The sequence below is a fragment of the Carassius auratus genome, chromosome 40 (assembly GCF_003368295.1).
Source record: "Carassius auratus strain Wakin chromosome 40, ASM336829v1, whole genome shotgun sequence".
In the NCBI taxonomy this organism is placed as follows: Eukaryota; Metazoa; Chordata; class Actinopteri; order Cypriniformes; family Cyprinidae; genus Carassius; species Carassius auratus.
In genome coordinates, this window is record NC_039282.1 from 1,029,367 (window position 1) to 1,053,901 (window position 24,535).

The 24,535-nt window shown below is 36.8% G+C and overlaps 1 protein-coding gene across 1 annotated transcript in view; it reads right to left on the minus strand.

Moving 5' to 3' along the window:
• Positions 1 to 24,057, minus strand: part of LOC113058188 (dedicator of cytokinesis protein 10-like) — a 97,170-nt gene extending 73,113 nt beyond the window's left edge. Inside the window, exon 1 of the mRNA XM_026225860.1 lies at positions 23,844 to 24,057. Coding sequence (XP_026081645.1) covers positions 23,844 to 23,951 — 108 coding nt within the window. The 5' untranslated portion in view covers positions 23,952 to 24,057. The remainder of the gene's footprint in view (positions 1 to 23,843) is intronic.
• Between the last annotated feature and the right edge of the window lie 478 nt (positions 24,058 to 24,535).

Consider the following 24,535-nt stretch of genomic DNA (forward strand, 5'->3'; position numbering starts at 1 on the left):
ATATGCTTTCGGTTATGTCTTGATTTTTTTTTTTTAAAGCTTCACTTTCAATGAATGGACAAACAACAATGCAAGAATATGAAAAAAGAAAAAAAAAAGATGTGGGTTTGGAACTTAAGGATGGTTAAATGAGGACAGAATTTTCAGTTTTGGGTGAACCATCCCTTGAACTTCAAAAATAGAAGTCCATGGATCCATTCATTCTCCAAACCATGTGTCCACATTTGCCAGTCCACACATATTCAAACCTATGGGAATTTGTTTTGTGTCCAGTTCACCTGCACTGTATTGAAACCCAAACCATAAGAAGGTGAACATGCAGACTCCACACAGAAAGCTTCTGGCTCAGCCTTGCTTACTCCCTAAGCCACCATGTCATTTATCACATACATATTAGACTGAAAAAAAAAGGCTTTAGAACTGGATGTGAGAAAATCGGATCTCATGCATTTTTGTCTGTTTACACATTTGGACAATATTTGATCCGGGTCATACATGAAAAAAAAAGAGTTTTGCTCCTGTGAGCAGCCAGTGTAAACAGCCTTTGTCAAGAGCAAGGCTTCTCTTGCTTGTGTTGCTGGAAATCACTAGCTCTCACTGAAAATGAATGATGTTTGGTTGCTGTGAAATCCTGTCATTGTGAGCCACTCTGGACTGAGGGACTGGGATAAAAATCAAGTTACTCTTGTGTAAGGTGCAACAGAGAGCCAAAGAGGGGCCTGCAGGTGGCAGTCTCAGCCTTACTTGAGTACAAGTTAAGCGGGGTTTTATCCTAAGCATTTTTATTTATTTTTTTCTGCCTTGAGAAAAGGAAACTATTAATGCCTCCTTAGGGAGACATTAATAGACTTCAGACATGAAGAAGTAGAGGAAGATTAGCAATGAGTTTCCTCTCTCTTTTTTCACTCTCTCTCTCTTTAAAGTCATGTTTAGTTTTACTACATTTTAAAACTTTACATTACTGATCACATTTTGCACAGTGAAATCCTTGGTGTTAAATGTACACTGCTTGGTGTCTGATTCCAGTCTAAGGACAGTAAAAAGTAACACTTAAGCAGTGTTACAGTTAATTAGAGACTGAACATTAGTGCTGACACATACAGTTAACAAGCAGAATCACTGAAGGAAAGACAAACAACAAGAACAGAGAAAAAATAGAAGAGCAGAAACACAGCAACCACAGTTGATTGAGATGAAATACACTCAATAAAAGAAGACATAAAATATCTCAAGATCTCAGCAGAGGATGATTAAACAACTCCACAAACAGCATCACCAGCTTCTTACCCATTTGTCTTTATTTCTTTCATTTAATTCCAGTCCCTCGACTTTTCATGTGAACAAAACGCTTTAGTTTTTGTTTACTTTATATCTTATCAGTTTAGCAGATTTTTTTTTATGTCATCATTGTTGAGGTTTTTATGATGAGTGTTGATGTCTAAGCATGTTTCAAAACCAAGTTAAAAATAATTGGCATCATCATGGGAAAAAAAAAAATAAAAAAAATAATTATATATATATATATATATATATATATATATATATATATATATATATATATATATATATATATATATATATATATATATTATGTTGAATAGTGTCATTTTTCAAGGTCATTTAAACTGGTGCCATTCTCTAAGAATCCATTGACCTTTTATAATAATTTTATCTTGTATACAGGTAGCCTGTTTTGTGAGAATCCACTTTCCACTCTGAGTGTGGACTCATATAAACACTGAATCAGAGTTGAAGTTAATGAGATAGTTAAGAAGTTAATTGAGTTATGATTGACCATTATTGAAGACACCTGATGTTAACAAGCAGAATCACCAAACGAGAAAATCACAATTTGTGTGTCACCATTATAGTGGTGAGTGTTTGCTTTAGTTGGGATCTTGACCCTTCAGTTATTTACTTTAGACTTTGTGTAGCTGTGATAATGGAATTAAAAATACAGACCAGAACAAAGACAATCATGTGTGCTATTGTTTGTGGTTTGTGGTAATTGTCATGGAGTGGCTTGAACACCTGAGTTCAGGTTTCTTTACTGTGCACATGAATTAAATGAAAAAAAAGTAAGCAAACCATCATTTTTTTTTAATAATATGACATGTTTTTAATAGTTAGTTCTACATAAAAAAAAAAAAAAAGAAATCTCTTGTTTAGACACACAGAGATCAAGAATCAGCGCAAGCATCACAACTATGGTGACCATCAAAAAAGCATGTTGTAGCCAATAAAAACTCATCCATGGCTCCCATCATGCATTGCGTCATGAATAAATTGATGAAGTGAATTTTTAGTATCTAGTTTTGTGATGTTCAGAGTAGATTGGTTTATCTGAAAATGCTATTTGTCACCATTGTTGAGATTCATACGCTGATTCTTGTTATCTTTGTGTGCCTAAAATCAAAAATTCTAATACAAAAAGTAATAATAATCAGAATCACTTGCAAAAGATGCCTACAAAACAGCCAGTATGGAGAATATAGACTCTTCCATTGCGGAATCAAAGCTGTTACAATCAATAATGGAAGTTTTACTTAGAGAAAATAGTTTAAATGAGCTCAGTAATTCAGGTCTCACAACGATTACATTAAAACATAATTTTAACATAACATATATATATTTTTTTTGTTATTTTGTTCAAGAACCTCTTTGTAACACAGAGACCTCAAGAATAAGTGTATGAATCTCAACAATGGTGACATGCTTCATGCCGCAATGCATTTTGGGTGCCATGGATGAGTTTTGTATGACGCACCCAAAATACATTGCTGCATGAAGCATGTCACCATAGTTGAAAGTCATATACTGAATCTTGATGTTTGTGTGACAAAGAAAAGCTTCTTTTTTTTTCTTAAAATTCTTGAAATTATATGCTTTATGTTCAGCTGGGTCTCAGGCTGGTAACCCATTCCTAAAAACATTGTTAGAACGACGGTAATGTTCTTAGAACATTTTTAGAACAAAAAAATTGTAGCTGGGAAGACTATCTGAGACTGCATCTACACCGAGAGTTGCAAGATACAGAGTTTCCTGGACTGATAATCTGACACTATCAAAGCAGATTACCAACAGCTGAAATAAGCCCTCAAAAAAAATTATTATGAGGCCAAAGAATTCCTGGACACCTGACTGGTTCATCATGAAACTCTCCAAGTTTACTACAACTGACACTGAAGAGCAAACTGCAGAGCTTACAATAAACCAGAGATGGTTGAGGACACAGGCTTTGTGTCTGTGAGCATCTCATTTTGAATTTTACATGCCATTGTGAGTCACCACTGATCATGGCCTGCCCCCACACAATGACTAGTCAACAGCTGTGTGACCTGGCACAGAAGGCCTTTAACAAACACAAGGCCTCCTCAAAAAATGGATTTCAAGATACTAGAGGTTCAACAATACTCAAAATCCCAAGCTGGCACAATAAGGTACACAGCGTCACTACTGCTAGGTTATTTAATAAAAAGCAATGGGACCTTCCAGTCAGCTAGGAACAGAAGTGTTACTATAAGATCAGACCCAGATACCAGACCAACTGCTGGGAGACACATACATGTATACATGTGCTGCTCTCCTTCCACTTTTTTCCAAATGCTTCTCTCACACAAACATGTCCTCTTCACTAATTCTCCACATGAAGTGTTGCCAGATAGCACAGAAAAGTGTTGTATTGTATTGTGCTTTCAGAGCATCTGATGCATTTAACTTAAATGTAAGTAAATGTTTTCTTAAATGTAAGGAAAAAGAGAGCTTCAGGTACAAAACTTTGGGATCCAGTGGTTTAGACAATTGACATACATACTACATCATGTAAAATGAGTAATGCTACAATACAAGGGATTCATCCTAAGGAGACAACAAAATTAAAATTGCAAGGTTGGCTAAAAATGCATACATAGAGACATAGTCTGGTATTGTTATTAAGAGAGAATTTAGATCTAAATCACCTAGAGGCCAGGAAGAACCAGAAAGGAATAGAGTTGACAGTGATAATGAGGAACTACTCTTCACTAGTAGTCTAAAATGTCTAAATTTTTAAATGAAAAATTCATTTTCTATGTTTTAGAGACTGGTTAGAATATAGCAAAATAGATGCACAATATTTATTAGGAATGGGATGATACACTTATATCCTGATTCAATATTATTACGATATTTGGGTGCCGCAATTGCAATTTTTCAACTATAGCAATTCAATATCGCTATGTATTGCAATATTTGTGTGCTTTTTTAAACTTTGGACAATGGGGAAAAGTTGAATTCTGATGTCAGTCTCCCTCAAAGATACATTCATAAAAACCCCCAATTCAAAATTGTGGATTTTTTTTCCAATACCTTTTACAGTACTATTTTATTTTATTTTTTTGGTGGTGCAACTGTGCTCTCAGTTTCAGTGTCTTTCTGTTATTGTCCCATTTAAATAATTTGTAATATTTCTACACTAATGACATTTTTAAAATGATTGAAATGCAGTTTGTGCACAAGTCTGAAAAATAAATCAGCTATAATAATAATAATATTAATAATAATAATAATAAAACGTTTGCCAATTTCTATTAAAGGGACTGTAAGTAGGAATTACTCCCATCTAATGGTGAAGTTGTATTTTGCATTCAAACTAATTTTGCTCTCCAGCGCCTCGCTTTTTCAAATGCGCGTTGCATCTACGGTAGGCGATATGTACCAAAAAGCTTTGACAGGATGTCTTCTAATAGCACTTCGTCGAGTTTTCCTTCAGGTGAACAGGTGTGTTATTTCAAACAAACTGCAACATGACAACTAACAAACGAATGTTACAGTATGAATTACTGACTGTGGAAAACATGAAATATTGTAATTAGTAGTTATGTCTTCTTTATTCGTTATATTTTCTGAATTATGTGCATTGTAAGATATCATCATCAAACACTGACTTACCTGTCGAGAAGAAAACTGGCCACTTCAGCGTCTCTTTTGAAATCTTTATCAAGCATTAGCTCTTTCCACCTAGAAAAAGCTTCCCCGACATTAACTCTTGTTTTCTGTAATCTGCGGTCACGTTTCCTTTTACGTTCTATTTTTGACTGTTTTGGCGACGATGTTTTCTTCTCCTGTGGCACGGCATATGTATGGTCCATAATAAGAATGCAATCCAGACTTTTAAACTTGCCGGTGCAGTTTCAAGCGCCTCTCACTGCTCTGCACCTGTGTTTCTGGCTCTGACCGAAAACGCGCTGTGGAAACGCGTTGGCTTAGTACTTTTTGTCCCTCTCTGCTATTATAGTTTTGCAAGATGGCGGAACTACATGGAAGCCTCCGTCGACCTACCCGTCCCATGTATATAAAGATAATAAATTCTTCATTTACGAGGATTAGTTTAAACATTGGCATAGGTATTTGTACACCATTGAGGGCATATTTATGAATAAAAATATTGATTTTAGATAATAAAATACCTAAAAAGTTACTTATTGTCCCTGTAATATTGGAATAGAAAAGTGATTTTAAAATAAAAAAAATTACCTATTTATCTTTTGTACTAGTATGTTGTTACAGGTTTCCTTGTCTGTGTTCTGCCACTGTCTGCTGTGTGCCTTGTTTGTCCACATAGTTACACTTATTAGCTGCCATATATACTCATTGGACAACACTCCTTGTTAGTTCCAATAGCAATTGATTGGTCCCTTTTGTTTTTCTCTGTACAAATAGTCCTTGTGTTGCCATTGGGCCTTGTCAGTTGTTGAACATAATTGTGTTGCTTTGCTTTATTGTTTACTGTTCTTTGTTGTTTGTTCCCTTGTTTTGCCATTAAAGACCTTCTACTTAGATCCTTGCTTCTGTCTGCTTTCTCCCATTTCCTGCACATTAATCACACACAAATACATATACTTCATACTGAGTTTTCTGTTTGCATTTGCTTGGCTGTCTGTGCAAATATAATTGTACATTTATGCTGTTATTCATGTTAATATACAGTATATTTGGAAAAGTCAGTAATTTAATTCATTTATTATTATTATTGTTGATTGTGTTTTTGGTGATATCAGCATTTTTTGAAAAATAAAAATAAAATCAATTTTTATTTCTATGTATTTCATTTTGTGTCAAAAACCAATTGATCTTGAATTTGGTTAGAGTGTAGCATATAAGCTTATCTAATGGCTGACATGAGCTTGAGAACTGAAGTAATCATTGGTTGACATCAGAAGTCTGCACAAGCTGTTTTTTTCAGTCCCACTCCTGCAAGATGTTGTCCTGCTTTTCACATTTTACTTGCTGTTTTTACTTGTCTTGAAAAGGGCATTGCTAATAAGGGGCTACATGGGATTACAGACATTATAAATGACATACAACTAACTGACTACTTATCTGAATTTGGATAATTAAAGAAAGAAAATCTAGATTTGTATCGTAAACTGATTTTTGAAAGTTGTCAGGTGTATTGTGCATGTGAACATGCTCATTGTCTCTTTTCCTGCCACCATATATTTACTGCTCCTTCTGTGTTTGTTCTTTGCTGATGTCTGGAATCAAATCATCTTATCTCATTAACAATGTTGTTCAAGAGACAGGAAATGTTTTCAAGCTCTTTCAGTGGCCACACCAAGCTTCTGTGGTCACTGAGATAAACATTATAAATCAGCTTTAAATGATGTTATTACACGGAAGTTTATCATCATATGCAAGAATCTAAAGGACAGGTTAATATATGAAAGACCTACTTTATTATTATTTTTATTAATCCACATAGCATCATTGTGTCGGCCCAGAGTACTGCACCCATGGAAAGATGATCTGGCCCACATGCAGCGTGGAATGATGGCACTTGGGCGGACCGCTCCTGTTTGCCAGATTTGAGCCACAAGCAGGCCATAGCAATGCCACATGTCAGCCAAGAGTAAAGAAATTAACCAGAAATGGACCTTATCTGAGCCACAAAATCTGTGTATATATTAAATATGAAGTAATTTCAGCTTTAATAAGCCTGTTAACAAGCAGAATCACTGAAGGAAAGAAGAGAACAGAAAAAGAGAAGAGCAGAAACACAAGAACTACAACTGACTTCAGCCACAACCTTAGATGAAATCAACTGAAGATAAAAGAAGACATTAAATCGCTCAAGATCTCAGCAGAGGAGTATTAAACAACTCCACAAACAGCTTTACCAGCTTCACTTATTACTAACCAGACTGACTTTATTTCTGTTGGACATCTACAAAAGTTTTTATTGAAAATTAACAGAGGTTTAACTCTAATATGTGTCACAGAGGTTAAGATGTTGATGTCTTATTGAAAATGTTTTGTTTGAGACCACCATCATGGAGATCAGGGTTTGCCAAGTCCGGACTCTACTTTGGCTCTTCAAACCATTGGCTCCTTGCTTCCTCATCCCATCATCCCACTGGCTCTGCTGGGATCCCTCATCCCACTGGTTCTGCTTCGGTCAGCAACTGAACTGCCTCTGCCATTGGATTCCACTCCTTCGGATTTGCCTTGTCCCTCTATCCTTCAGGCTCTGTCTGGCTCCTTCTTCCCTCCCACTCCCCCTTTGTCCTTGATCGCTCTGGCTCCGCCATTCTCTTCCAGGTTCCTATCTCCACCTCAGTCACATGAGCCATCAGCTCTGCCTTGGACATCCAGGCCTCTGGTTTCAACCTGGCTCTCCATCTGCTCGGCTCAACCTGGATCTCCACCTCCACTGGCTCTGTCTCCATCATTTGTCCCCATGGTCTTCTCCACCAAGGCTCCTCCCTCCATTGGAGGCTCGTATTACCACTCTTGTGGTCATTACTTTCAAATAAGAAGTAGATGTTCATCAGAACAGTTAACTTCACTATGGATCCCAACAAATTGTACAACAATGATACCTAATGATTTCTGTACATCAGCGAAGAAACTGTTAGCAAAGTTAGGAAATGTAATGCATGAATTTCGGGATGATCATCTGGTTCTGTCTGTTTCTGGTTATCTGCGTATTTTGTGTTCTCCCTTTGTGGTTTTTCCCTTTCTGCAGTGTTATTTACCAGAATTTTTCTGGTCAGTTATCCTGCTTTCATTGTGACTTTGATTTCCTGCCTGCCTTTCTTTTTTTTTGTCTGCCTGCTTAACTGGTTTCATACTGTTCTCAGACCCCTCTCCCTTTGCCACACTGGACTCGGTCACTCTACTGCCAATCTTGGCCTGGCACTTGAAGCTGTGCCCTTAGCTGCACTCACTAGTGTGTTGTATCCCTTTTCTGTGGTTAAAGTTAATGCTCTGCTTTTTGTTCTATGGAATAATATTCTGGGCAATATTTAAAAGGAATTGATTTTTCATTTTGTGGATGTGTATACATTGGGATATAATCCAAAAGGAATTTTCCTGAAAGTAATGGTTAACAATTAAAATTCTGCTTTGATTTACACCTGTACAGGGCATAGAATCATTTTCAAATTTAAAATATTAAAATACCCCATCCTCAAGACTAACTGACAGTTGACTGCATCGGAAATGCATGTGCAAGGGAATTGGTTGGATGTAAAATAGCAAATGAGTGACTTTTTATTGTTATTTCAAAATGACAGGGTCAAAACTCATAAGACATAAGAAATAAGTTGCAAATGGACTTTGTGTTTCCATTTGAAATTTGACAGATATGTTACATAAAGAAACTGGAATCACAAATGTGCAAAATGCAGTTGCATTTGGAATATGTCATTTTATTTACGATGCACAACACAGTCAACTGTCAATCAGTGTTAGGGTTTATTGATGTATTCGGAAATTATGCCACATCCTCTAGTGCTTTGCCACATCCTCTAGTGCTTTGGGTGTGAGAAAAGCACATTATAAATAAAATAAATTATTATTATTAGTGGTGGAAATTTAAGCACCATTTTCATTGTTATTCATTTCTATGAGAAAAATTTGTAATTTGGCAAATGCATGGTTTGCAATTGCATTTGGATTATGTCACAACATGTGTCTACAAATTGACAATGCAACTGCAAATACCATTTGCAATTACATTTTAATATTGTCCAGAATATCATACCATAGTTGACACTGTCAGACCCTGTAATGTAATTTCAGACACATGCATTTTATTGTGTCCAATTGGACGAGGTATGTTGCAGTAATGTTCTAACTGCTGTGAATGGTCAGCATTCATCTCTGCAGCATTAGAATGCATAATAAGTGATGACTACAAAGCTCATACTGCTGGAGGGCACACATATGCTGTTGTGCAATTCTGATAAAAGACATGGTTTATTCAAAATTAAGCACGGGCCAGACAGAAAGGTGGTGAGAGTCCAGCACTATTCCCTCCAGATCGCCTAAATTATGAACTCAGCACTACATCCTCAAGGGCATTTAAAAATCTCCTCCAACAAGTCTGAGGCAACGCCCTATACATTAGATGTGCAAAAACACACAGATTATCTCTATCTAAACAGCAGACAAAAAATGTGGGTGGGTAGTCAGTATAAAAAAATAAAAAAATAAAACATTTGAAGAAAGTTTCAAATGATTTTGTTCATATTAGATTTGTCAAATTCAAAACTTTGAAAGAACTTTGATATAGCGTGATATACTGTAAATTGACATGACTCAACTGATATCGCTGATATCATTGTGATGAGGCATCCCCAGTTTTTTAAAGGGGGGTGAAATTCTATTTCATGCATACAACATCAGCATCAGTGAATGTTTGCACCATTTTTAACAGTGGTGTACGAGTCCCTCAATTTTCCTTAGTGTGAAAAGACTAAATACATATAAGAATAAATACAGTCACTGCTGGAACCTTTTTCTCAGTTATAGTTTTTTTATTATTATTTTTACTTTTTTTTCTGACATACTTGTGTAATATATTTCACTTGGATGTTACAAGTTGCACTGAGGAAATACAGCTGGATAAAATAGAAACTGTATCTGTCTTCATTTCAGGCTGCAAGGCAACAGGATGTGATTATTTTAAAGGGGGATGCTTCTTTTTTATAGCCACTGTAGCTACACTATGTATGCATAACATAGGTAGAGCCGCTGCTTTTTTCAATATGAGAGCACAATTATCTGCTTGCAAAGAATCTAATATCAATTACTGAAAAACTCCATGCAGTTGCAGTTAACTAGCAGAGAGCAATTAGAGAAATTCCCCCGCCCCGGGTGTTACCCAGGATGACCTTTCTCTCATTACACCACGACCCAACACGAGTGGGGGAAGAGTAAGTGTGCAAATCAAACTACCAGTCTTAGACTACATTCTGAGAAAAGAAAGAAACTAACAGAATGTAGACATGGCATTGGAGACAAAAGATTTCGACTTCCGACTAATGTTATGGTAGAGAGAGATCATTTTCATTCCCACCGCTATGTGCTCTGTTGGTCTCCATTCCCAAAACAAAGCCTTAAATCAAGCTCACTGTGTGCCCTCTGACTTATCACATGACCTGAAGATGTGACACTAAGCAGTAAGGCTAGACTTAATATATCTTAGAGTAATTTTTGTAATTTGTTCAGAAATTGCTTATTTTTACTGTTTTCTGTTAATGTTTTGTGAGTGACCATTATTTCAAACAAAGAGTCCCTGTTACCATATTTAATGCAAGAGCAGTTAAATGCTGTAAAAATCAAATGTTATTTTATAAAGTCAAAAAGAGTGCTGAATCAATTAATTGAAATTGACATGTATTTATGTGACTGTGTGTAAAATAGTAGAGATAATCAGTCTGGTGATCAAAAAAATAAACATAAAAAACTATCCAGTGGCAATTATATAGCCAAGGTGTGCGTAGAAGGTTGCATATTGATTTTATACAAGTTTATTAAACAATAAGTTAATAATAACTTACATTTTGAACAATATGTTGATCACAAAAATGTCTGTTTGCTCCATTTAACCATATTGTGAAAACAGTTCCAAACAAAACCACAGTAGATCCAGTAGATTCAAATAATTCATTTAACACACAGTTGTGTTTATTGAATTGTTTGAATTAAAGATTCAATGACATATTCATAAAGAATCAAAATATGCATTCGTCCAATCAACTTGACCAGCAACCTAGAAAAAATCTTGCTACCTACTTGCACCGACACATATTTAAGCTACAGTATTTAACTATTTGAAAACCCTCCAGCCATTTAAGTTTTTTAACCTCTTAACCAGATCCCCTATTATGGGACTCACAGCTGAAAGTTCCCTATCTAAATTAAAATTGTAACAGTTCTTTACTTCAGTGTGTTACAAACATAATTTTGGTGTCTTTGAAAATAAAACCCTTTGGGCTTTACTTTTTATTAACCAGATTTCATAATGCTCAAAAATATTAAAAGTTATAGAGACAGCCTTGATTTTTTTTATTTTTTATTACATGAAATCAGTTCTGGAGCAATCTAGAAAAGTAATGTGTTAAAAGTCACATGCCTCATAAGTTTATATTTCAAATCTGAAGAAGATATCATGAAAAATTTGATTCCTGCAACCATTTTTCTTAGACTGTCTAAAAAATATTTACCCTACAAACTATTTTAATCATTAAACATAGCACTGTACAGTTTTTCAAATATAAAGCTATAGACAGAAACTTAGACATCATATAAAATATTTATTTGACCTCTAGAAAGATACAATAAGAATTATATGAGTAAGCAAAAATAAGAAAAAAAAAGGTTTAACTATGTATGCCAATTACAAAACATCCTGAGATTGCTAGAATTTCAGCTTTTACAATGAGTTTTGGTCATTTAGTCAATTATTAAGTGCTGATGTGCTGATGGCCAGTTACAGAGATGGTAATCATATAAATGCGCCATAAAGTCAATAATCACTCTCTATTCATATAGATTCTGTGTACATTGATAGCTGCAATTACACATTAATAGCGAGCTTATTTGGGCTGATTTTCACTTAAACAGATGGTAATCATTCAGATACAGGCACATTCAACATAAAACACACTCACACATGTATGAAAAATTTTGAAAAATAAAACAAACAAAGAAGAAGGCGATCGATATATGTTCCGCCTCCATCAGCTGACAGGTGCGTCAGAGCGCATCACGAGGTAGCGCCAAATTCAAATAAACGATCTTTTGCCTATCTTTCACTTTTTCTTTGTGGATTGTCTCATTCTGTTTGTGACACTGTGCACTTCAAAACCATGCAATTGTTTTGCTACTAAGACGCAGTTTCCGACCGTGAGTTATTCCATAACGGACACAAACAGTTCTGTCGCTGAAGAAATAAAACTTAAACAAAGGAATTATGATCCATATTACAATGTTATTGCTTAGATGGACTAAACGTGCTTCATGAGATGTCGTTCAGTGGACCCTTACCTTTCTAACTAAACTGGGATTTTCAGCTGTGGATGTGTTTATGACTCGTTATTACGATGGATCTGGTTTGTACTGCATTTTCATTCTTCCTGTTTTTATGTGTACTGCTTACAAAAATTTGGCAAATACATTCTTAATAAGCTTTCCATTGAAAACAGCGATCTGTCCTCGATGCTTGAGGCTTAGATCTTTATAATGATACATAGTTTGTAAAGATTAAAGTTGTCCCATTTCATTTAATTTACTCATAAACATTGACACGTGCAAACAAAGAGAGTTATGTACATTACCGTACAAGTGCAGGTTAACAGGTTTTAACTGCTAGAGGTCTAAAATTTACATAGTACCGTATTTTTTGGACTATAAGTCGCACCTGAGTATAAGTTGCATCAGTCCAAAAATACGTCATGATGAGGAAAAAAACATATATAAGTCGCACTGGACTATAAGTCGCATTCATTTAGAATCAAGAACCAAGAGAAAACATTACCGTTTCCAGCCGCGAGAGGGCACTATGTCTTCGGTGTAGACTACAGGAGCACTGAGCAACATAGAGCGCCCTCTAGCGGCTGGAGACGGTAATGTTTTCTATTGGTTCATTTCTCTTGGTTCATGTCAAATTAATTCACGCAGGACCAGCCAAACTATGAAAAAATGTGTGACTTATAGTCTGGAAAATACGGTATATAAAATATTTTAGTTTAATATATAAAAAAATAAGAATTAAATATAAATCCAATAACCTTAATCGTTTATGCAATTATAATTGCACCGATTGCATCCATACTACCTCTGAACTGCATTTAAACAATTCTAAAACACCCCTGCAGTGCAAAAAGGAATTCTGTGAATATTAGTTTCATTTGATTGGTTCCAGCCCTATAGCATTTTATTATTCTAATTGAATGTATTGATTAAATCCCCAGGAATACGATTTAATAAGGCATCTTAACAAGAGAGTTAATTTATGTCATTGTTGGAAACTAATTAGAGCAAAGATGTGAATAATATATGATGAATATGAAAAGCTTTGAGAGTCAGCTGTCTATGACAGGCCTGAACTAGCCAAGGTACCAACAAAAAAAAAACACACACTCAAAATATAGTTAATTATCATTATTGACTTAATCCCTGAAAATACAGAGATATATTTTTGTCAATATCACATCCCCTTATATCAGGTATATACAAGATCAACTGATGACATGTGTGACATGATCCTTTGTTTCCAAACTGGCCACACTATGTTCCAGAGTATAAGCCCTACTGTAATCTCATTTTTTTTGCCTATTCTTTACGATTATCGTATACATTTGGCTGAAGAACAGGATGGCTATGCTGATCCAACCATCACTAAACCATTCATACTGCCACTATCTAATCTTTAACCCAATTCATGCTGTTCTGGTCTTTTTCACAATAGGACAACAAGGAGAAGAAAAATGGATATAAACGTTCAAGACAATGATAAGGATGATGACATGCTACTGTTCAACAACTAGGATTGGGCGATGTCTTGAAATTTGGCATCAGAAGATGTCTACAGTGAAACATTGCGATGGGGCTATCCTTCAAAATATTCTTGTTTAAAGGGGTGGTGAAATGCTATTTCATGCATGCTGAGTTTTTTACACTGTTAAAGAGTTGGATTCCCATGCTGAACATGGACAAAAATTAAGTTGTACGTTTGAAGGAGTATTTCTGAGAGCGCGCGCTCCCGTATAGCAGAGACATTCACTGATCAGAGCGAGAGACCGAAATGTCACAAAAGGAGTGTGTTTTTGGTTGCCAGGGCAAGACAACCCTGCACAGATTACCAAAAAAAAAACAGCATTAAGGGACCAGTGGATGGAGTTTATTTTTACAGAGCATCAACGGAGTTGTGCAAGTGTTTTTGTTTGTTCCCTGCATTTCGAAGATGCTTGTTTTACAAACAAGGCCCAGTTTGACGACGGATTTGCACATCGTTTATTTCTTAAGGATAATGCAGTCCCAAAGAAAAAGGGTCACGATCGTGTGTTGGAACCGCAGGCGGTGAGTAAAACTGCTTCAAATATCTCTGTGTTGTTAACTTAGCTATCGGCGTGTAAGCACATCAAGTAAACAACATGCGATGTTGTCATCAAACTGCACTTTCCACATGTACACCTAAAGTGGAACTTAGTCATTTTCCAAAACCGCTAAGCAAATATATACAGTTTCAGTACATACCACATAGAGACGTCGTTGCTGCTGCTGCTCTTGTTAAATTTCAGCCTCTGGATCTGATTCTGGATCATATATATACACTGTATCTGATTGTTAGCCATGGTTTGTTTTGGATGATGTTTTTTTTTCATCAAGGTAATGTCACAGCTTCCAAACGCTCTCAACGCAAAAGCTTACTCGCGCTCGTGATTCTTTAGCTCCGCCCACACGTCACGCCTCCAGGCGCTCGTGTTTTTCCGGGAAAAAACGGTACAGACTATCTTTCTCTTATAAATATAATTAAACTCAAGACTTTTTGGAGTTAAGAAGATTAACAGGATATTGAGTGAAAACGAGCATTTCACCCCCTTTAACCATAACCCGAGCAACCCTTTCAATTTAGGACAGACTCAATTATTATTATTTTTTATTTTTTTTTTGCTTTTAGTCCGACCGACTTGCCGGTTGTACATTTGCGTTAAGACCGACCAATTTTTTTTTTTTACTCTTCAAACAACTAATACAAAAGCAATAAAATAATATTAATTATATTTTAGTAAGTATTGTAAATATATAAATTGCCTAGGCCTACATACAAATGAAGGCTACATTCTGTCTTAAAAAAAAAACCCAGTGGCATCATCTATGTTTACACGGATGTCGCACAATGGCCTGTGTGTTCGCTTCGCCTCAGACTCTCAGTCAGAGTCAACTGTTCACGCTTTGTAATGATGGCTGTGGCTGCAGTAAACAAAATGTTCAACGTCATATGGGTTCGGGCACAATAATACATCTAAAAAATTCATTTAAACAGCTCGACACCGCTTTAATTTGGCACGAAGTTTTGGAAAAACTGTGCCCTGATCTTTTCCCATCCCTTCTCCCGTCTAGTCTAAAACCTCGACCGTGTCGACTGTCACTATGTTCGAAAATCTATTCAGTCCCTCCAGAAAAACACAGACTTTTTTTGTGATTGTTGCGGGCAAAAATCCTTGATTTCGCGGCACGTTTTCTTAAAATGCGATGGAATATGTGGGATATTTTTGCAATTTTATGCAATGAAATTGCGTGAACTTGCAAAAACTGCAGTTTGATGAAAAAGAGAAAAAAGGTGATTCCCCCAACACCTTTTTCTCACTAGGCTACTACCTTAATGTAAAGAGTAATTTCTTATTACTTCCTATGATAAGCAGGCATACTAAATCACAGAATATTTAAGTTGCAATCTCTTACTGCAATGTAAATTATTTTACATACTACTAATATAATTACAACCGTAAGTTTTTGGTACTGTTCTGTAACAAAGAAGTGCAATCTTACAACTGTAAAGTTGCATCAACTTCTGAATGAAACTACAACAGTGTTTAGTAGCCTAGTGAGAATGGGGTGTTGGGAGAATCACCTTTTTTTCTCTATTTCATCAAACTGCAGTTTTCGCAAGTTCTCGCAATATAATTTGGCTCCACTGTCATGTAACAAACAACTGGCAGGGAAACTGCTTCGCGCATTCTTTTGCGCTGATTTTTGTTGGCAAATAAGAATGATTTGCACGCTTCAAGTTTCACCCTGGTTTCACCGCGGGGTTTGCAGATGATGTTCAGTTCAAGTCACGTAATTACGTCACTTCATAAGGTTCCCATGGCAATGGGGAGAAATGGCGCTTTACTTGTGTGAAGTAAACGCTAAATTTTTCAACTTTCTGCTAATATATGAGTTTTTGCAACGAATTTATGAAAATCATGATTATGAAATCATGCTAACCTCGCATATTTTGCTTTCTGAAATCGGCAATTTATGCGGCAAAAGAGCGGCGTATTTGAAAAAATGCGACCACGCATAAATATGCGGCCTTTGGCTGATTATGCATTAAATCATGCGATCGCATAATCACGTTTTTCTGGAGGCACTGTCTATTGCATAAAGTTTCGAAAACGAGAATAGGAAATAGATTTTAACTCTCGGAGCACGTCCAGTTTTTCTTTTTTTCTTTTTTTTGGGACACGCGTTACACAGCAGCTGCAGCTTCGGACACACACGCATAACAGCAAATAATACTTCTGCACAGTGTTTCTCTTTTTACAACAGAAATGTGAATTCTGCCGGTATTCAGACAGTCTCATGCATACAGATACAGATTCGGGCTAGAATCGCCTACGTATGCGATGTTTTGTTGTTGTTGACATTTCTAATCTTAAACACAGACATTTTGTAGCCTGCAGTAAATGTTTTGCATTGTTATGGCAGTCCACTCTGCTTATTGTTTTTTGAGAATGTTGCACTCCTGTTTGTCATTGTGCACATAACTTCACGCCAATAAATCATCAGAAATATTGGTCTTTACCAATATATTGAATCTTAACATTCGTCCTGCCTGTTGTCCGTGGATTTACCTATATTTGGTGTTATTTGCTGTATAAAACTTATTTAGACATTATAATCAGTGATGCTGTCTACACTCAGGGCCGGCGCAAGCTCAAATGCCGCTCTAGGCAGAGCACAATCGTGCCGCCCCCACCTCACACCTCACAATTAGGGATCCTTAAGATGCATGTAAAAAACTTTTTTTTTATCTATGAAATTACACTAAAATAAAAACGTGCAAGCATGTTTTCAGAGTTTTTTTTTTCATTCTGCAAAAAGGTGAAAAGGGACACAATGCAACAGCTGCGTATAATTTCAGTTTTATGCTAATAGATAGTGTACAGAATAAAACTAAACATATGCACACAACTCTTTAGCTCACAAAACTGGAGGTTTAGATTTTTTATTGACTGATACACACATTCACACTCTTACATTTCAGAAGCGTGCGCGTCGGGCTTTCGCAGCGGCAAACGCTTTGATTGCGTCCTCGAGTTTAACTTCGGAGATAATTTTTTATCAGTTTAATCTTTGAGAAACTGCGTTTTCTCCAGATCTCACAGTGACAGGGAGAGTGAGAAGCACTCTCAATGCTGCAAAACATTTGGAAAATAGTTTTTCATCCCTTTTTCACAGATGAATTTAAGCACATCAAACAAACAAATTAATTAATAATTATCTCTCTCTCTCCTTCTCTCTCCCTCTCTCGCGCCTTCTCTCTCTCTTGCCGCCCTGGCTGAGCTGCCGCCCTAGGCGGCTGCCTAGTTCGCCTATAGGCACGCGCCGGCCCTGTCGAGATGGGTATAAACCATAGACAGTAAAAGAAATGGACACAGCGACCCCATTGGAACTCAATTGAGACAAATGAAGCCCAGTTTTAGCGTTTTTTAGCACTTCCGTTTCTGACGCGCAGACTCAAACGAAGCTTGACGACGTCAGCAACCTGTCTGGCAGATGTAAATCTTCTAGTAGCTGTGCGTGAAAACTGCCATCGTTAATCTTGCAGAGACGGCGAGCTTGAGCGGAGAGTTCTTTGTCGTGAGTGAGTAGGAGTAAACATTCTGATTAATTATTTTGTATAGTATTTTAAAATGTAACGCCAGTACGCCATATTAAGTTAATTGCCTGCGAGCTTCTCCTCCTGTCTGTACGGTAATGCGACAGAGAGCCGAGTGGTTATGACGCAATCGTTAGCCTATTTTTTACAAAAACTGTTTATACGGGGCCATAATGTAACATAGAAGGTAATGGAGTCCTTTATACATTGTCGTGTATCTTTAGAAATAAATAATGGACAAACAGAGTCTTTAAACGCCTCAGATGTAAAGTTATTCGCTGTCAAAGTGACGCCAAAATGAATGGGAGTCAATGGGAATGCTAACGCAAGTGAAGTTCTGCTAAAAGATGGCAGCCCCCGCCCGACTTCAACTTCCGGTCGAGTTCCTTGCCCCTTGGTATAAACGGAGGTCGGAGCCAGCTCCAAATGGGCGGGTCAGCTCCAAATGGGTGGGACTTCAGCTCCAAGTGGGCTGTACAAACCTCCAGAGTCTTTTGATTGATTTATTTAATGTCTTGGGGTTAATGCACGCTGCAAATCCCCACCCACCAAAAAAAAAAAAAAAAAAAAGACGACGTCACCTTCCCAAGGCTTTTCAGCGTCAAGAGTTGTACAACGTATTACAAGTTGTGAAAAAGTGCAGTATCTTGGCAGTCGATGTTTTAGTCTTGACGTAGTTAAATCATGATTACAAGCTCACTGCATTCAAGTTTGAAAATGGGAGGACATTCATGTGTAATTTTTACCTTCAAAATTCATATTTACGATTATTCAGAGAGCACGTTAAAACAGCATTAGCAGCACAGATAAATGACATCTTTATTGTGTCTGTTACCCTTTTGTGCTAAATATTTCTGCAATACATATTTAGGATTTACGCTGCAGATTATGGACACTGAAGACCATAAGCGGGTATTGTGACTAACGTTACGTAAAATATGTAGGCCTATGTATTATAACTGCACTGATATTTAAGCGATCAATAACTATTAATAGATTTAGTACAGTGTTCCATAAGAATGAGTCTTAGTTACAACTCCTAACTGATAATCCTTGACTTTAACAAAGCTGGTCATTGTTTCAAAACCTGCTGTTATATTTTTAAAATGTTATCTATTTTTACGTGTAACGTTAATCCAAATAATGTAATGCAATTGAAACATTTGGTTTAATTACCAAATTAATTTTTCAATTTAATAATCATAACAGTGGATATATGAAGATAACGGCCGTGTCCACTACCATGCATTACATATCAACAGTAGCCTATAATTTTGTCATTGTAAGAAAAACCAACAAACAAAAACATTATGTGTAAACTTTGTGTTACAGAAAGTTCAAGTCTGGGTGGCCAGAAGTAAAATTTCAATGACCTGGTTACCGCCTCTCTCTGCAAACCCAAAGGAATTGAACAAATTTTTTGTTCTTTCCACCTTTTTCTTGTTCTTTCTATGAATCAAGATGTGTAATTTATTGTGTCTGAAGAATTTTGACTAATGTGTGTGTGTGTGTGTGGGTCTTTGTGGGGATAAATTATGTTCATACTTTAAAGGTGGACATTTGCAACAGCGCTTGTCCCTAAAATTGCTCCAGGGGTATGGTCAGAGACTGTCCTAAATGAGAAATGTTGGAATGTAAATGACATTACATTCTGTGGACGTCTCACATAAATGTGCATTTTACTAGGGATGCACGATATTGGATTTTGGCCGATATTCGATATGCCGATATTTTCTAAATAATTTTGGCCGATGCCAATACCGATATCGATATATATACAAATATATACTGATATATTTAAACTTTAATTTTACTGAAGAGAAATCCATGTATCTCTTCTGTACTGATTCTACCATCAATTTATTATTTTACAAATGTAGACAGACATCCACATCTGAAAAACAGGTCAATTATTTCACTTGGAGAATATCGGTTTGGCTCATCGGCAGAAATATTAATATCGGCCGATACCGATAATGGTCATTTTAAGCTTTTATCGGCCGATACCGATGTTGTGCCGATATTATCGTGCATCCCTACATTTTACTTTAGTTAATGTTAACTTGTCAACAGTGAATTATTTTAGGATGTCATTGGACTGAATGTTTAGTGACTAATGGCACTTCATTCCAGTAAAAATATAATCCATAGCCTTGGAGTGAAAGCAGCAGCAAAGTGTTCCAATGCTGATAAAAATCAAGCAGGTTAAAACCTCAGGTTCCTTAAATATCTATTCTACCAGACAGTATGGGGTTGGACAGATTTTGTTATGGTTTTGAAGTCTGATGCTCACCAGGCCTTCATTTATTTGTTCAGAAATGCAGTAGAAACAGTCATATTGTAAATTGTAATAATATTTTACAATAACTTTTCTATTTGAGGCAGCAGCGGATCTACCCCAATCATCATTTACGGGACCACAGTGGAGAGAGTGAGCAGCTTCAATACCTTCAAATGCCCTGCAAAGAGTAGCTGAACGCATCTCCAGAACATCTCTCCCCTCTCTGCAAGACATCCACACCAGAAGATGTAAATCTAGGGCTGTTAAGATCCTTAAAGACCCCACCCACCCTGGAAATCCACTGTTTCATCTGCTACAGTCAGGCAGACGATTCTGCAGTCTGATGACAAAAACAGAGAGGCTCAGGAGGAGTTTCTTCCCTCATGCTATCAGACTACTAAACATGGACATTAAACACACTGCACTTTATAGACTGGTTGTTTAGGGCTACCCAATAACTCTCTGCACACTGCTTTTTTGACACAACCTAACTATGCAACTCCTCCTCACTGCACATTGTTTACATCTCTGCACATCATCTGTGTAGCAGTTTCTGTGTAGCATCCCTACAAATCATCTGTGTAGTAGTTTAATACAGTATATTGTGCATATTTCATTATTTGTATTTAATTATCTCCCCAAAAAAAAAACTTTTTATTTTTTTCCTGTTGTTTCATTATTTGTATTTTAATTTTCTCTTATTTTTTGCACAGTCTAAAGAGTATGCCAGACCTACATTTCACTGCTTTTTGCATGTCATATAACAAATAAAACTTGAATTTTGAATGGTGTGGAGCATTACCTGTGATTGAGTTGGTGATAAAAAGGAGATGGAGAAAAGAATGGTACTAAATTGGGCTTTAGTACCATTAATATTTTCCTCTTAAAGTCTTGGAATGTTTTTTTATTATTATTATTAATTCTTGTATTACTATTTAGATTTTTTTTCTTTTTTTTAATTAAATGTTTATTTGTCAAATTTACTTCCACGTGTGGCCTTTTGTAATGCTGGTTCACCTAGAGCCAAGGGGGTTGTAACAATCTAAACAATATAATTCTCCCTCAGATTTCAAACTTGCATTAAAGAAAAACATTAACATACAGTAAACATTTTATTGCTCTAAATTACTCATTCATTTTCTTGAAACTGATGTAATTATGAAATTAATATTATTTAATATACTTGAATGTTTGCAGTTGTCACAAAATTAAATAACAACCTCGTTAATAAAATTTAAACTAGCTACAATGAAAAAAACAATAAATCTGTTTTTCATTAGTATCACTACTTTATGCCATCCTCATTCGCGCGCACCCGGGCAATGACGCAATTTGAAATTTCCGCTTAAACCCCGCACATTTGTAAAGTCCCGCCCACTTGCGGCAAAAGCTCCTCCCACTTGGAGGTCTCCGGGCTGCAGCGATACCTACTTGGCCCTGTCTACACTGGATGCGGCGCAGTGTGACACTACAAATCCCTGACAGTAAACTGCTGCTGCATTTTGTTTATGACGTGCTGACACAAAATTCAAATGATTTTCAACTGTTGCTTTGTTGTGTCTAATGTAGAAAGTCTTTAGCTGATACGGCGTGGCGCCACACAACTGCTGCGTCCGGTGTAGACACGGTGTAAGGAGAGATGACTGAGGACGACCGCGAGTGATTTGCAGATCCTCAGTATCACTGACAAACATATAATCTTGCCGGCGCAACATTGTGATTTCTATCAGCCATCGGCGATGGACGATTGCATCATCTATCGGCCCAACCCTAACATCTACTGCACGCATATCAACACCCATTCATCTACAGACACACAATAATGACAGCCTGTGCATTCTGGACAACTGTGGATAAGTTTTCTTTGCCTTTTCATGAAATACACAGAAATTGTCATTTTTATTTGCTCTTGAAGAAGCGGCAATAACAGCAAAGGTTAAAGGCTAAAGAAATAGATTTAGCTTCAGAAGCAGCTCAGCATTGTATGTTTATAGGTCTGGAGTCCAGGCTATAGGTCACTGGGAGCTCATTCAATAAAACTCAAACTACAAATTCTAGATAAGATTTTTACACAAGATCAATGAGACCAGTCAAGACCAGGTCATTTGAGATGAGTTGAAAACAAGTGTGTTTGATTCAGTACACATGCAAAATGGTTGGGTACCACTGATCTACTAAGTTTTCAGTTTCTATTCTATTCCTTCAAGAGCACAGTATAACACACACACACACACACACACACACACACACACACAACAAACAAACAGAAATTGCACTGATTTCTTCTGCAAAACAATCTCTTACTTCGCTGACTTCATCTGATAGCTTGTGACTGTGACATCTTTCTTATTAATACAATGAAAAAATATTATGGACAGAGCAACACAGTGTGCCACCAGTGTCACCTGTAGTCAATTTTCTCATAAATATTGCAAATATTATTTTAAACCTATACAGTAGAGTTGATCATTAAAGTCATTCTCAATTCCTACATGGCATCAAAGTGGCTATAATTCATTATCTATGCATGTGTTTTGTAGCTGATTCAAGTGTAACCTTAAAACAGCAATATTACAAATAAAGGCCACACTAGTTTAGAATGTTGACATTTAAGGCTGACACTGCAACACAATCACATTCTATCAACAGGTGCTTTTTTAGGACTATGTTGAAGAGGGCACAAATGCAGTATTATACCATGATGCCATTATATCATGATGTTAACATTTGTATTTAACCTACAGCATGAATCACCATAATGAAATCACTCTATGATGACACATCTTATAGTAGGCTAACAATTAATTATGCATAATTGCATACAAGTAACCCTATAGTAAGTACATATAGTTCATTAATATTACTCAGTACCTAAATGTATATGTACACTGTAACCAGGACACCTTAAAATAAAGTGTAACCAAAACAAGTAATGCAATACAAAATTATTATGGCTGATTACTTCAGAGTTGAAATTTTGTAAATGGCAATTACATGCTCCTAATAGTTATAGAAATGCATTACTGAAAGAGGCTAGAATTTTCACAAATCAATAATAGGCTACTGTAGTCGTCTCATCAAACCATGTCACTGTATCCAATCAACAAAGCACATCCTCTATTTATCAGCAGTGCTTCCCAACCTCGGTCCTGAAACTCCCAGAGCACTGCACACTTCAGAGGACATCTTAATCAAACGCACATCAACTCATTAACTCCGAGATTTGAAGTGTGTGTGTCATAAGAAGTCCAAGTGTGCTGGATTGAGGAGGAAGACCAGAGCTGGAACCACTGCGATACGTTCCTGTGAGACAAGTCACTAAGCTTGCGAAGCTCATTTCATACGAAAACGAGACGTTTATTTTTATTTTTGGAAAAAAAGGTTCAAAATTCCAAGTAAGACACAAGCCGCTAACAGAAGCCCAATCATTCACAGACACCAACCTAGCATTTACAACTTAAATCGTTCGCCGCAGAATTGCCTCGCATATGACCACAGCATGAGAAATACAATGCTCGACTGAATAGATCTTTTTCCCTTTATTGTGGATCACACTGCTGTTCTCTTTACACTGCTGCTGTGTGTCCAGTGAACAGCGTCAGAGTAACCCGCGCGCGCTCCGTCACTGTCCGCTCGTCTCACCGTTACAGTAGCGCTCCTCACTGCGCTAGACCCGGTGTGCCGAATCTCTGCTGCGTTTCCCGGCTTCAGGAGGCTTCTCGTAAATCTCCGGGTCGATTCCGCTGCCATTTCTTCATCGGTACATCCGGAGCTTCAATCTGCAGTATGTGCTACGAATCCATGAAGTGGTTAATCGCGCCGAAACCGAAAGATTCAACGCATCTTTTATCTCTCTGTCTGCTCCGCTCAGCAGCTTCACCTCGGCGCGGTGGGCAGGGCTCGGTTTACTCAGCTATCATACAGATGGAGCTCATTTCCAGCAAATCATTTTCAAATCATTTCCAGGCATTAGTATCGATGAAACAACAATGCCAAGTCTGACAGGGGTCGAGCAAAGGATTATAACATGTGAGATGTTGCAGACAGACTGTGATCAGTCTCAGTTTGACTGCTTCCAGCAGATGCCCAGTGTGTTTCATCCAGGTCAAGAGGTCATGTGTATACATCTTTGAACGAGAATTCTATTAGAGAAGTAATATAACACTAGATACAACATTATAAAAACTATGTTTTTAATGATTGATTCTTCACGTTGTCAGTTGATGTAAATATGTTGGTAAACATATTTACAGATTTGCATGCATAATGCCCTAATTTCTTTGAATATGCCATTTTAGCCAAACTGTCTAATATAGCTGTAGTAGAAGTAGTAG